Consider the following 15,880-nt stretch of genomic DNA (forward strand, 5'->3'; position numbering starts at 1 on the left):
TTATGAAATTCGGGGCCTGCCGAGTTTTGCCGGAAATTGCCGAAGTGTGACGCCGAGTTGCAGCCGTAGCGACGCTTGTTGGGAGTTTACACAAGCGGAGGGAGCAAAATGGCGGACGAAGATATTACGCTTGATGGAAAACCTCTACAATCGCTCCGAGTTGCGGATTTGAAGGCCGCCCTGGAGCAAAGAAACCTCCCAAAGAGTGGACAGAAAAATGCTCTAATCAGCCGACTGAAGGGGGTAAGTTTCCACCCGTGTTACGGACGCTGGTCGAGTCTGGCTAAGTTCAGTAGTAGGCAGGAGACGTCGGGGGTTAACAGCGAGAGGCCGTCCGTAACGCCGAGTGAGCTCGGAAGCGGGAATACGTAAACCGCCTGGCGCAGGTTATTACGTATATTTAACAATTTTAATTTCGGTTATTTGTCACTAGCGATAGAACGAAACTGTCTACCGACCGAGTTGGTACTTGTCGCCCGTCCGTAACTACTCGCTCCGCACCGTGTTGCACACTGTTCAACTGTGCACCTGTCAAGTCGAGGCCTACGCGTAGTGACAGCGCGAGCCAACAGCCGCACACGGTGGATCCCGGGGTGCGTGGCCGCGCACGCGCGTGCGCGTGTTTTGGGGGGCAACGGGGGCGCGCCTGGCGATGTAAACACAATTGAACGAGATTCAATAGCGACATGTTTTTGGTTAATTTTCCAATTATTACTTTTATTTTCTACTAAAGACATTCAGCTCTGTATTAACCTTTTGTTTTCAGGGCTGTAGTCACTAAATTTACGAGTTTCACCCCCCCTGAAATATTAAAATGGATCTGTAATAAAGCATGGACAATAAATTTTGACTTTTAAAAGATTGATTTGTCAATTTCGATGAGGTTTATTAATGTTTGTATCATAAATTAAAGATATTTTTTTGGGGATCAGGTACAATTGAGCCACACTTTTTGGAAGTGAGGCCACATTTTACAAATAACATGTATCAAAGGTGGCCAATTCAATAAAAGTGATCAAGTTGCTATTCAAGTTGTGAATGTACTTTTACAGTTTTGGGTACAAGTAAAAATAAAAATACGAAAAGATCTACCATACATTACCAAGTCACTAAATCATCTTCCATTTGTTCACTGTAGGCTCTAATGCTGGAAAATCTCCAGAGGGCACCCCCGTCTCACAGTGGGCTGCAGCCCAACTCACAGGTAGTGATTAACATTGGGCTACTTTCTTATTTTTTGTTGTTAAAATGATACTTTTAAAGATTGCATAAACATTAATACTTTGCCAATTTCTACACTGTTGTGTTGTAGATTGGTGAGGAGATGAGCCAGAATAGCTTCATTCAGCAATACTTGGCCAAACAGCAGGAACTCCTTCGCCAGAGGCTGGAGAGAGAAGCCCAGCAAGATGAAGAGGCAGACGGTACAAATAAATGAATGCAAAATGAAATTACCCAGGATTCATCAAAAACTGCAGTTGAATCAGCACCAGTGTCTCATAAATCTGTTGTACTATTAACCCCATCTTCATGTCTTTCTTTGACAGACAGTCCAGCGGTCCAGGAGGAGGATGAAGACTTGTCGGAGGACAATGATGGCTCCCCTTATGTTCACGACAAGGTCTGCAACCCCCCACACACTGTAAAAATTGAAATGGAGAAGCCACGGCACAGAACATGCTAATGCTACACATTGATCAGATAATACTTTGATCAATATGTTTCCCATTTTATTTAACGCTCGACTTATTTCAAGAAATGCTAGGTGTCTTTTTTCTGTATCTCTAAAAACGATACTGTGATCATGTTATTTTTCCTTGCATGTAATTGCTTTATAAAACAAATATCCTCATCTTTACCTTTATTTTTCCCATCAGCATCGCTCTATACACTCCCAGCCCTCAATGACTAAGGCGGCGGATAAAAGAGGAGATACAGTGATGGGTGATGGGAGAATGGAACGTGGGCCCGATGTGGACGCTGGTCCTCCTCTTCACCCACAGGAGTCCCTTAATGCTCCAGGAACTATGATGCAGCGATCCATCTTTCATCAAGGACTGAAGGAGCCGCCTGCACCCTCTCCTCCCCGGGCGGTAGCCTCCCTGTCAGTGCGTGTTCTGGACCAGCCCAACCGGCAGGGGCTTCCTCCCGCCATACCCCCGGCCCAGGAGAAGGAAGGCACTGCACCAAGTGAACCAGGCTCAGCTCATCCCGTTCTCCACCTGAGCCGCTCTGCCAGAGTCTTCGCAGGAGGTCACGCGCAAGACGACGACGAAGACGACGACGAAGATGACAGCGATGATGAGGAAAGCGAGGATGATGACGACTGGGGGCCCGGTCCTGGCGGGGCAAGAAAGGGCAACAAAGCACCTCACCAGCCGCAGCAGATGCCACCCAGCGTCCCGTCGACGTTCGCGAGATCCAGACGCAAGCGTCAGCCTCCGCAGCACATCCCGCCCCCGCAGGTTCACCACAACCCGCTGCAGCTGCGCCACCCCACTCCTCCTCCCTCTCCACCCCCCGACTTGTTTCCGCTGCCCGACACCCCCAAACAGAGCCCACCAGACTCCAACAACCGGGAGGCAGAGGGCGGCCCTGGGACGGCACAAGGGCCGAGGGTGGTGCCTTTCCCACCTCCCACTTTGCAGAGGCAGGACTCCGACTCCAGCTCTCGCTCCAGCAGCCCAGAGCCCCCTTCGAAACACAGACCCGGGCCTCTTTCTCTGCTGATACACAAGATGGAGTCAGAGAGTGCAGATGAGGCCTCCTCTGCTGCAGCGATGTCAGGAGCGACCGCAAACTCCACTGCTGGGCCTTCCTGTTCCAGCAAATCCCTTAAACTGGAGGGAAATGAGAAGAGAGATATGGAAGAAGTGAAGCGACCCAAGGAGGAGAATGAAAGAGAGCAAAGGAAGATGCAAGAAAAAGAAAAAGAGAGTCGGCACCCGGAGGAAGAGAAGGAGGACAAGAGGAAACACCAGGAACAGGAGGAGAAACTCCACCAGAAAGAGGAGCAAGAAAAAGAGCGGACACTCCAGGAAAGGGAACGTCATGACAAGAACAAGAGGAAAGAAGTGCAGCTGCAAGAGCAGAAAGCCCAAGATTCAGATTCTTCTTCAGATTCTGACTCCAAATCAGATTCCTCGTCAAATTCATCCCAATCATCTTCCTCGTCCACTGGAGATAAACCCCGCTTTGCTAAGAAGCTGAAGGTCAGTCAGCAAACTGATGCGTGTGACAGTTATTCACCTACAACACTGGTGGAAATCTGTAATAAACTGGAATTGTGAAGTTGGTGCTACTGTTTGCAGTATGACACAATATCCGCGAAAAGTTTGGTTCATTTTGGGCATATACTTTTCTCCAGTGCTAAAAATCAACATTTCAGGTTGATTGATTGCATATTATGAACAATACACAAAATAGAATCAATTCAGTCATTAGTATCATGTTGAAAACTTACCATTCATTTAGAAATTAGTCATTAAAATTTATATTAATACCATTAAATCATTGTGGATATTGCGCTGAGTTTTAAATTTTATTTTACTCTGAATGATTTCACAGAGGTCAGATGAAGGGCAAAAAGTAGAAGAGAAAAAGACCGACCTGCCCAAAGGAGCAGAGAAACAATTCCTCTCAAAAAGGTAAGTACCAATCATACAAATACTGTTCACCTCAATGACAAGTTTGATTAAGTGTTTCTAGTAAATGTTGCTGGATTTGAAAAGTTATCCAGATGTTCTTACAATCTAGGTTATGAGCTACTTTTTAAATATTAGAAAGTTGTCCTAATCTACCAGGAGGTTATTGGTTATTGACTGAGTTGAATAAAGTCATACTGTACTTTTTAATTGAGGTATAATTCTGTATAGATATCTGCATCTATGTAATCTCTGTATTCAGAATAATTAAGATGTAAATGTTTCCTGCAGGAGAGATTAATGCAGCAATGAAAATATTTTCAGAAAATGTTTTGGAATATATTGCTATTTTAGGATGATGAATATATTTCTTACACTTTTGGTTTGTTTATGTTTGTCAGTAGGATTACGGAATCATCATAATATTTTATTATATGTAATTCTATGTAGTTATAACTAACTAGATAGAATATTTAATCTAACTTCATTTTATTTATGCAGTCTTGGAACGAACGGTCCATGTCTGAAACAAAGTTAGGTGAATGCACTGATGGGAGTTTAGTTAACTTGGGTTGTACTAATATTAGTTCTTTCAAACGGTTGTGTTTTTTCATGAATTGACCTTGGATTTCAGAGTATCTGAATGGAACAGTTTGAAGAAGTTTGTTCATGGACGGACAGCAAATTTAATGGTTACTGTCCAATTACTGCATACCAAGAAACCTAAGATGAGAGTTTTATTTCTCTATAAGGAAAAAACCTGGATGAATTATGACACCAGTAAAGGCTGTATATGTAGTTTCCATTGTAGATATTTTCTCTTGTTGTAGTATGGTAATTGTGTGTTTGAAACGTAAAAAATAGGTCTCAGATTACAAAAGGCTTCAAGATCTCTTGAATTTTAAGCAGGTTTTAACCACTTGGTGCTTCTATCAGCAGCGTGTATTTCTGGTCAGGCTTTCAGCGGGACAGCCCACAACCGGCGTGGCTGCTGCTATTTTCCCCTTGAGAAAAAGGGGTCCTTTTTTTTCTTGTCCTCCCCTGCCCTCTTTTTGTGTTTCCCCCCCGATGCTAGCAGTTTTAACGATAAAACAAAAACAAAAAAACTCCTCCATCACGAAAAAAAAAAAAAAAAAAGATTATTGTTCGGATTTTCGAAATATGTTCGAGCGTCTAGCGGAGCTTTTACTTTGAAAATCACTGACCGGAACATCGTTTTCCAGTCCGGTAGCCTTGCCTCTGGTCTCACTAGCCAACATGGCCGTCATGCGTGCATTGCATCCTTGATACCGACGCAGTGCTCCGGCCGTTCAGCAGTAGAAACAAACTCCATTTTTTTCCATTATCGCGTCCCGGATTCCGGTTTACGCGTGGAACGAATAACCAGCTCCGACCGAGCGTCACGTTTCATCCGCGGAAATTCCACTTCCGAGGCCGGTCAGAATGCTGTCAGGCCACAAAAACGGGTAAGAAGGAGTCGGAGGGCGACCCCCGGGGCTTGTGGGTTTCACACCTCTTCCCCCCCACAAAAAAGGCGGTGGGAACGGGTGATCCGATCGTGTCCGGTCGTGGGAGCGAGTATTCACCGCGATCCATTCCTGGTCGTGGGATATGTAATCGGTTCACATCGGCCTGGTAATGGAGCGGGTTACATATGCGCCCATGTGAGGACCGGGGGTGGGGACGTCGGCGAGAGCCTTTTGTTGAGTGAAGGATCAGAAAATGTATTTTAGGTGTGTGTGTGTGTGTGTGTGTGTGTGTGTGTGTGTGTGTGTGTGCACGCTGGGGGGGGGGGATCTCCTTTCTACCATCAGTGTCTAAAATAGCTTCACAGTGAAGTCACACATTAATTAGTTATGAATCTCCTCCTTTAATGATGTGGTCATGAGATTGTTCTGACTTCAACATAGAAAGCATTTTCAGAATAGTCATATAAAAAGAATTAAATGATGAGTAAATTTTGCTGTTCATTTTGACTCACTTTTGGCTTTACTGTGCGTTCATCTTGTTAACCGGCTTGCATAAAAGACTATTTGTGTGGCTGTAGCTGTTAATGATCTCACTGTCGTCAAGGGAGATCATTAAAGCAGACATCTGTTAGCTATACAGTCATTGTGGTTATGCCCTTATGGCGTGATATAATTCTCCAAGCTGGCACCGGCACGATCACACTGTCATCCTTTGGGAGCCGGTTAAATATCTGATTACATCGCTCACAGCGTTTTGGGGCCTTTTCATTGGTCTGTTTGGTTCATAAGAAAATGATTTGAGTCGTTCTGTTGAGCTGCTGTGAAGACGCATCGGTGTCTCAAGTCATACCACACACATTTTGGCACATTTATATAATAATGGTTGTGTTATTGCTCCTAAGGTTCCAGCTTTACATCATTATTCCTCATTACAGCTGACTCCTGTGAATGCATTGCTATTGAAATGCCAGAAAAGACTGTTTTTTGTTTGTTTTTTTTGAAAATGAAAAGCATCCTGTTGAAACAAATCATATATTTTTTCCGTATCTTGATATTCTCATTCATTCAGGTTAAGGTAATAATTTAAGGGTGAATCTGAAACACCAATTTCTTCAGGATTCTTGTCAGTGATACTAACATGACCTCTTTCAAACATTTCCTTCTCTTCTCTGGCGATATGCTCACATGTATCCCACCATTTTCTGGCGGTTATATTTCCAGTTGACACATCCCTCCTTGTATAACCTGCACAATGTGCGTCTGTTGTTACTAAAGTCTCTCACACGCAGCAAGACACCTGCACCTACTGCAAATGGGTGGAATGGAGGAGGTGTAAAGGCTATGCTCCTACCTACATTCGTACTACTGGCTAATCTTCGTCAAAATACGTTGTGCAGATTTATAATGATCTGGTTAAATGTCAGTAGAATTGAGAGTAAAAGAAGTAAAGAGAGGTAATTCCCTTTATATCCAGTAATTCTCTTTATTACTCGATGACAGAAATCATGAGGAGGAGGCCTCTGGTAAGACTTTGTGGAGGCAGATGGAAGTAGCTGCTTGTTTTTTCTTGTCTTCGATAATATAGATAGTAAAATCGTTAAGCCAAGTACAGAACAGGCTTCATTGATATACATATAAAATCATTCGATCGCCTTTTCGTCCTGCAGAGAAGTGTCTGAGACCAACGCAGCCACCGCTACTGAGATGGAACAAGACTCAGAAAGCTCTGTGGCTGAGCATCCGCCCTCCGAGGCCGGTCCGGAGAACGAGTGTCGGCTGGGGGAGGTAAGATCACTGAGAGGATGGGGGTGCCCAAGGCTTTGCTCTTTCTTCTATTAATATGCATCCTTACTCAGATGAAGCATGTGTAGAACAAGTAAAGAGGGTTCACTTCAAACCAACACAACCCCGTCTTTGGTTCCTGTGGACATTACAATTGTGATTCTGTTCCGGTGTAAACATCCTTTTAACCTCTATATTATCACAAATTGCTCGATTTTAAAGTTTTTTCAAGTGATTACAGGTGACCTAGTAGGGGTTGAGTTGGAGTTGGGTTCTGGGGTAAATAGGAATAAACTAATTCTTGCCATCTTTATTCAAGGCAACTAATGTTTCACAACTGACTCATTCACTTTGATGATCTCTCACACACACGTTGTTTGTATGTCTGGTCCATCTCGAGGGGTGTTACGTGTTGACGCTTCTGGAATGGAAGCAGATATGCTGCAGAGAGTTCACGATTCTCAAATCACTGGTTTTGTTTTTATGTTTTAGTAACAAGAAGTGAGAAAAAAAGAATATCATAAGACCTTGACACACCAAAGCAACAGTCTCTTTCAGACAGGTGTTTCATGATCGCGCTGAAATAAATTCCCTTCTCTGTGACCCCAAACTGGACCAACACATGACGTCACAGAGGTTGAACAAACTGACACCCAGTTGCGTCTTTATAGTGTCCGAACAGGACGTTGGGGTGAAATAAAACGACACTGTCTGAACAGGACTGGTGATTGATTTCTGTGTTTCGTCCCCCGTGGCTAACAGTGTGTCCATCTTATTAGCTTTAGTGCTTGTGTGTGCAGTGTGTCGGGATCTTAAGAGTCTCAAAATACAAAACCATACGATGGTGTTAATGAAAGTTATTATGTAAGACTTGTAAGACTTGACTTCTTAAAAGCAGGATCAGACATGGGGCCCTAGCCGTAAATCAGAAAATAACACTTAGTCCTTGGATTTCTTTTGATAAATTGGCGACTGTCACTTAGTTTTGTCGGCGAGCTGCAGTGTTGGTCTGTGTTTCTTGTTTTTGATGGTTCCCCTCATGGATTTGCATGAACGATGGGTCCTGACAGTGTGTGGAGAGATGCATCAGGGCTGCTTTCTGCTGTTTCTTCTGCCCTGTTCTCATCCTCTCCTCCCTCGCTTGCTGTGTTCACTCTGCCTCTCTCTCTCTTTGAAATTTACTCTCTTCCCCTCTTCTTCTCTTCCATCTTTGCCTCTGTATCCCATTGTGAACACCTCTCTTTCTCTCACTATGTATATATTTATGGTGTGATTGTTGTTTAAAACCCCATTGATTGCTTTGTTATGAAGGTGCCCATGCCTCTTCCATTGCCCCTAATGGTACCTGCAGCGTACTACTTCTGCCACCACCAACACCTCCTCCACTCCTCCTCCTACTCTTCCTACAACTCCCGTCTCGCTAAGCCCAAGTGCATCGCTGGTACCTGAATTAGACCGAGTCTGCGACGCCACGGCACTGACTAAAGCCTGAGTCTGCATGGCCTCCGTAGAACCCTCCAGTGGCGTACGGAGCCAGCAAGTAACCGAGCTGGCTTCAGACCACCATCGAAAGCAGTGTGAGCCGAGTGAACGGCCTCTTGGACTGAAATCCTGCTGAATGAACTTTGTGTTGGTGATGAAGGAGGAAGCTCTGTTTCACCTCCTCTTCCTCCTGTCTTCACAACCGGACACTCTGAGGACCGTCCTACAAAGGCAAGACACTGCTCAGTAAAAAGACAGAACTCTAAAGACTTCTGGTTTTGTTTTTTGCCTCCACAGTCAACCTCATACTGCCCCCTGCTGTTGGGGTGGAGTTACTGCTGTTGGATGTGGACAATAACCGAAACAGCGATCAAGGATTGAAGATTTATATGATTGCTGTTTGGGTTTTAAAGATTTAAAGAACATTATGAAAGAGAAATGGACATAATCTACTTGGAAGTGATGGTTTTAGGACTTTGAAATGGATTTGAGCTGTCTATGGAATGATCACACAGACTTTAAGTCGAGTATATCCTGACGTCTGCGCCCGTTCAGCTGTGACAGACTTTTTACCGGACTCCACACCAAGGACAAGTCGTCTGATCGTTTTTGCTGGTGCGCAGTGACAATGAAAACTGGATATACTCAACAAATCATTGCCTCCATTCCATCTGTTCCCACAACTTCTATCCTGTGTAACTTCATGTGAGAGACGCTGATGCCTGAAAAACCTACTCTACATGATGTTTGTCACAGTTCTCCATCGACCACTTATCTGGAATATATTTTTACAAGACAATATCCCTCCGGATTAATTACAGAAATTGATGCCGACTTGTAAAACTGACTCCAGAACTGTTCATCGAACCTGTGGAACCCTAATGAACTGCTAACAGCACAGGATAACCTGCTGATGCTGTCGCACATCACGTCAGTGGTCACAAAGGCTTTAAGGACAGTATATTTCATAATATACACAACGCATTAACATTAAAGCCTCATGAATGGATTGATTTTTACTTGTCAGGTGTACCTCACGCATCATGGGACACTTAACAAAACGTAAATATCATCCCCCAATCACGAGGCAGTCCGAAGCATCCGGCTGCCCTAAAAGACTGACACGCGACTGCGATCAACAGTCGATCAAGAAACGTCCTCCCCGTCCCCAATCAAGAAAAAAAATACCCGATCCGGTGATCAGTTCCTGTCTGGTGGCTAATCTGCACTCAAATCGAGCCCCGCCCTCACTGCTCTGCCTTCTCTGATTGGATCCTTGTTGCCTAGATACAGTGCACACTGTCGTGTGGTTGGGCCATAGTCGAGCCAGTAAGGAATCAGGTGTTAAATGGTACCGGGAAATGACTCATTATTCCTCTATTAAAAATGTTTACCGTCTGTTTTCAGTCCACATCTTCCCCCTTTTTTTTTTTTTTTTTTACCCAATAAGGGAAATCAATTCTTTCCCTTTTTGAAATTTATTGCTAATTTCTGAATTGTCACACAAACTGCAGTTTTATTTTGATATTTTTTCACCGACACGAGCGTGTTTATCACACACATTTGACTTGGTGTTTTTGTAAATCCTATAAATCTTTTAAGGTGAATTTAAACTGCAGCCCCGATCCTGATTGGTCTGTGAGTCGTCCAACGTTCTGTTCTCTATCTCTGCTCTCCTGAACACAAGCAGCGTTCAGCTGGACGCCGCGTGTGTGTGTGTGTGTGTGTGTGTGTGTGTGTTAAATAAACACCATGGCAGTGAGGGGAACATACACTACTCATATTGGATAATTCATGGTTATTTATTTATCTGAAACGTACACAGTGTCAGCTCATAAGAAAGGAAATGAGGTGTGCGCCATGCAGCGCCTTACGTCACGTGAGTTTATATAGAAAGTTGATCAGGAAGGATTTCATTGCTTTGCATTATGGGGAAAAACAAACAGGAAGTTGTTACACTTTTAATGAGACAGGTTTAGAATCATTTAATATTAAAGACACCCCATCTTCTCTGGTGTTAATAAATCCAGTCAAAATGGGGTGTGTGTGTGTGTGATCGTGTGTGTGTGTAGACACACACTAACTTAGTGAGCTCATATTCACTTTTGTTATCAGGATACTGTGATCGACAAAATAAAGTGAGTTACAGGCAGACAGACTCGTGTCCTAATGCACATCAGGTACCTGCTTTGTCTGCGAGACACACACACACAGACACACACACAGACACACACACGAGAGCAGCACACTGTTTTATCTTGGTGTCTTTGAGCAGAGGTAGAAGGCGGAAACGTGGAGTCTCTTTTATATCGACCGACATCTCCATAATGTGGCACAATTGGAAAGTCCAGGCCTCTGTTACTTTGAGCCCTGCTGCCCCCACCCCCATCGACCCCACCACCACCACCACCCCCTCGGTTCTGTTTCACCTCCTCTCTGTTGTTGTCTGTTTGCGTCTGGATGCCTGATTCTCATCTCCTGCACCCCTGGGGTTTCTGTATGTTTTGTCTTGTCTTTCTCTTTCCAGAGCGCCATTCCGAAGGCTTTTGCCGCTCGCAAGATCTCCCTGAGCAGTGAGTATCCGTTACGTATTCTGTCCTACCAGAAGAAACAAGTGGAACGAGAACACAGTTACACCTCTCGTGCGTGACGTCCAGAAGATCTCCAGTCTTTGATTGTGATAAAAATTGGATTATCTTTAAAGCTCTGACGGGTTACCTTTTTTATAAAAATGACCAGAATAGGAGCTCCTCTTACTGCAACACAGAATATTTAAGGGTCTCATTGTTATGTTAATGGAGGAATTTACTAAATACACCAATAATCCGACACCAGAATGCTTTAGTAAGATGTCGAAACTCTTGCACTAAATACTTTTATTCCTGTTCTGGTTTAGTTCAGGCAGCTGCGGCCAGGCGGTGACAAAACCTTTGACTTTTATTTTACTGTGTGATTTCTACTGTTGTTTTTTTTCTGCATATTTTTATTTTTAGCTGAAAGCATTTCCCTCTGAGATGAGCTACCAAAACATTCCATAAAATGTTCAGTATTGTTTAGTATGGACCCTTTTTTTTTTTAAAACAGTGTTTAATCGTGAGACTTCTTAGGAATTTAAATTCCACCTTTTGTAAAACTATTTAGATTATTTGTGAGTTCAGGGTTTTATCTCGCGGTTTTTGAAAGCAAAACATGGACACGTATTGTTTGACTCGTCTGCAGGCAGTAAAGTCTCTCCGGCTGCTGTGGAAGTAGGAGGCGGGGGGGATGGAGATGCAGGAAACGCAGCGGGGAGGAAGAGGCGATGGGGCTCCAGCGCATCGGTCACTGCGAAGAAACCATCGATCAGCATCACCACCGACTCGCTGAAGGTACTGACGCACGGCGCAAATGGTGACAAATGGATGTGTCAGGTTGTTTCATGTCGGATTGTTTGGTTTTCTCTCGCAGTCGTTGATCCCAGACATCAAGGTGAACCAGGAGGCGGTGGTGGAGTTACACCCAGAGGAGCTGCAGCTGTCCGGGGACGAGGAGAACCAGGACGCCAGCCGGGGCGACCAGGATAAAGGCCTGAAGATCCGACGCACCGTCACACAGGTCAGATGGAGCTCGACGCGTCGGAGCCGCGTTCGGGCGACGAGAGGAGATCTGATCTCCAGCTGGGCTTCTTCTCCAGGTCGTTCAGGGCGACGGCCAGGAAAACGGACAGACGAACGAAGAGGAAGAAGGAGAGAAAGCGGAGGAAGAGAAACAACACAGGACGTCCAGGGACAAGAGGCAGAACAGCGTTTGTGAGGAAGCCGTGGAAACTCAGCCTCCTGTCACGCAGGAGGGAGAAGCGGTGAAAGGTAACGTTCAACACGGAGGAAACTGTTGTTTACTGATCACAACTCTCTTTTCTGACTCCTCTTTTCTATCATCCCTTCCACAAGTCGTCTCTCTCTCCTGATTGCATGCGTTTCCCACTTTCATTATCCCTCCTTCTCCCCCCCACTCAGTTACCCCGAACGACAGCGTGGTGCGTCGCTCCATCAGCCAGCAGAAGTCCGGTGTTTCCATCACCATCGACGATCCTGTCCACACAACCAGGCAGCCTTCGCCTCCTCACGGCAAAATCTCAAACATCATCCACGTGACCAACTTGGTGGGTTTGTGACCCGATGCTCGGCGTGACGAGTCATATCAGAAGTAGAAAAGTGTTTTTCCTCCAATCCTGGAACCACCAGGAAGTCGAAATGTCTCCATCAGAAAGTTATAATCCTGTTTTTCGGTACAGCCGGAGCCGTAAATTTTCCTCACAGACTAACATTTACTGAAAAGTTTTACATGAAGGACGTCGGTGCGATGCCAACAGAAACGTCATCATCTTTCCCTGTAATTATTTGTGAACACTTACCCCCGGTTTTATGGTTCCAACTTTCACCTTAGACTGAGACTGCATGACTGACCAGACCAGGACAAGACCAGACGTTACTCTAGATGTGTTAACCAGAAGACGAAATCTGTCCCCTGTGCTGCCTGAACCCTTCTCAGCTCTTGATGTTCACGTCTTTTGCGTCCCGTAGGTCCGACCTTTCACTCTGGGTCAGCTCAAAGAGCTGCTGAACAGGACGGGCCAGGTGGTGGAAGAGGGCTTCTGGATCGACAAGATCAAGTCCCACTGCTATGTCACGGTGAGAACCCACAAAGTTCCTTCTTCTAAATTCCTCACGGAATAAAAAATTTTCTGCAGGAAGACCGATTGCATCTCTGCGATTAAAGGAAATGTCATTATCTTCTGCTCTCCTCTCAGTACACCACCACAGAGGAGGCGGTCGCCACCAGAGCCGCCCTCCATCGGGTCAAATGGCCCCAGAGCAACCCCAAGGTCCTCAGTGTGGACTTCTGCGAGCAGGACGAGGTAAAGTTACGCTCTCTGGAACGTCCAAAGCATTACTGAGGAATTTTTCCAGCCTTAAAAATAGTTTAGCCAACTGTGATGACATCATCATGAAGCCACAGCTTCCACAGAACAGAAAACATGAGCAATAAATTATTAATAAATGTACTTTTAGACCCAAACGTTGGCAGAACTTTTTTGTAAAGCTTCTGGAAGCGTCATGTTTGTTTCCTGTTGGTGTTGTCAGTGGCCCAAGGCTTTTCACTGTTTGATAACTTTCATAACTTGATGTTTAGTTAATCACTTCAGAATGAGAAGTGCTTTATTTTTTAATGTGGCTTTCTGGGTTGTTGTTTTTTTTAATCATTGTTTTGTTTAAAATGTGATCATGAAATATCTTCTTCTGAAACCTTAACATCCTGGTATTTTTCTGCTTTTTTTTTTGTCGTCCTCCAGCTGGATTTTCACAAGGGCATCATCAAACCGGAAAAAGAAAAGGAGCACGCCGCCCCCCCAGCTGGTCCTCAGATCCGACTGCCGCCTCTGATGCCCGAACCAGAAAGGGATAGAGATAGAGAGAGGGACAGGGAAAGGGACCGGGAACGAGACCGGGACAGAGACAGGGACAGGGAGCGAGACCGAGAATGTGACCGTGGCATGGGGGGAGTCCGGGACCTGTGGGCGGAGCGGGAGAGAGAGATGCAGCGCCGGGAACGCGCCCGAGGCGAGCGGGAGTGGGATCGGGATAAAATTCGCGAATTCGCCCGACCGGGAGACGACGGACGGCGATCCCGGTCCAGAGACAGGGAGCGCAGGAGGAGGGAGAGGGTCAAGAGCAAGGAGAGGAAGACTGAGAAGAAAGGTAACGCAGTCCAGTCCAGCAGCGGATAAAACGCTCCTGGTTTATGTTTTGTGAAAATAATTTCCACAAACGTGTTTCTTTATTTTTGAAGCAAGAATCTTTTTTGTCGAACAGAGAAAGGAGACGAACCTCCGGCCAAACTGCTCGACGACTTGTTCCTGAAGACCAAAGCGGCTCCGTGTATATACTGGCTTCCCCACACCGAGGAGCAGGTGGGTTCTCGTCCATCCATCCATTCATCCATCCATCCATCCATCCATCCATCCATCGTCCGCTAATTCGTCCTCCGTCCACCAGGCGGCGCAGCGGCTCCTGGACCGCTCCGAGCGGCAGAAAGAGCGCGAGCGACGGCACAAGGAGCAGAAGGAGGAGGAAGTCAAGAAGCGAGAGGAGGAGAAGAAGGAGCGGCTGAAGGGGCGGGAGAAGGAGGACGCGTCGGCGCCAAGTGGAGGGGGGGCGGCGGCGGCGGCGGTACGAGGGGCCGAAGGCGACCGGGAACGCGGCCGAGACAGAGAGGGGGAGAGGAAGAGGGACGGCGGCCACCGGCCCAGACGACCCTCCGAGGAAGCCGGCGGCGGAGGACGCCGCCCTCGTAGCCGTAGCAACCCCAGGGATAGACGCCGCTGAGGGGGGGGGGGCCCGTAGGATGCAGGGAAAGCTGAAGGGGGGGGGGGGGGAGTTTGTCGGAGGCAGGAAGTGGAAGGAGGGATCGTCTCCCTCAACTCAAGTTCAGGATCCGCCTTACTGCGCTTTAGTTTGTCCACTCTGATGCTAGCTTTGTCTTCCACACACTTCTGCCCCCCCACCAGACACACACACACACACACACACACACAGTCCAGGTCAGTTTGACCTTAAAAAAAAGCAGATCCCTTTTTTTTTGCTGTTTGTTAAACTCTTCATCCATTTGCCGTCTTCCACTGGCAGCAGTCGTCTCCCTCCTCGTTTCTGTGCTTTTAAATCCTCTGTTGAATCAGAGAAGAGTGGCTTTTCTCCCACCCCATCCCCCCCCGTCCCGGTTCGCCACAGGATTTGGTCCCGTTGAGGTTTTTGGGAAGCCGCCCCTTTATTTTAGTTCTGCGGATGCAGTTCCTTCCTCCTCCAACCCTGTAATAAAACCAGTCCAAAATAGATCCCCGGGCCTCGTTCTGTAGGATGATGTGTTCCACGCTGCAGCGCCTACTTTTTCTTTTCTTTTTTATTCTACATTTATTAGAAATTAACAGGCTGTCTTTTGTCTTAAACACTTTTTTGTCGAGGTTGTTTTGCAGCAGGTGACGTTTGAGTGTAAAAAAACCTTCATCTGTCCTTCTTTAGGGAAGACGGTCTCAACACTGTAGCCTAGGAAAGTATAATTGTAGGACGTGTGATTTTTCTTTAATTTTTTTTTTTTTATTCGGTGTCACATTTATGCAGGAGACACGCAAAGTTTTTGTCGAGTACGTTTGTGATCACAGGAATCTGACCTGCCCTGATGATGATGATGATGAAATCCCTCCTGACCCTCCAATCGTTTATTCAAGAGGAACTACAAATGTTTACGTCTAATAGAGTCATAGTTAGACTTTTAATATCTTCAGTTTTTAATTTCTTTTCTGTTGGTCCTTATGCAAGTGCTGAGCGCACTGAGAATTTAATGAATAAATCTAAATTGGTTACCAACTTAAACGCTCGGATCTTTTTATTTTTGAGTTTGATCCACTTGAATCGAGGACATTTTTCATTGTTCTGAAATGAAAATATTTATTACAACTTACAGAAATTA

At 45.6% G+C, this 15,880-nt stretch overlaps 1 protein-coding gene across 1 annotated transcript; it reads left to right on the top strand.

Moving 5' to 3' along the window:
* Window positions 1-90: 90 nt before the first annotated feature.
* Window positions 91-15,756, top strand: acin1b (apoptotic chromatin condensation inducer 1b). The gene is made up of 17 exons (XM_068308711.1): window positions 91-243; window positions 1,139-1,204; window positions 1,313-1,424; window positions 1,548-1,621; window positions 1,878-3,212; window positions 3,568-3,647; window positions 6,781-6,898; window positions 10,905-10,950; window positions 11,597-11,745; window positions 11,825-11,971; window positions 12,051-12,222; window positions 12,373-12,518; window positions 12,940-13,047; window positions 13,167-13,274; window positions 13,710-14,115; window positions 14,230-14,327; window positions 14,413-15,756. The coding sequence occupies exons 1-17, from the start codon at window positions 109-111 to the stop codon at window positions 14,740-14,742; spliced, it is 3,630 nt and encodes a 1,209-aa protein (XP_068164812.1). The 5' UTR covers window positions 91-108; the 3' UTR covers window positions 14,743-15,756.
* The last annotated feature ends 124 nt before the right edge of the window (window positions 15,757-15,880 follow it).

The sequence above is a fragment of the Antennarius striatus genome, chromosome 23 (genome assembly GCF_040054535.1).
Source record: "Antennarius striatus isolate MH-2024 chromosome 23, ASM4005453v1, whole genome shotgun sequence".
Classification (NCBI taxonomy): domain Eukaryota; kingdom Metazoa; phylum Chordata; class Actinopteri; order Lophiiformes; family Antennariidae; genus Antennarius; species Antennarius striatus.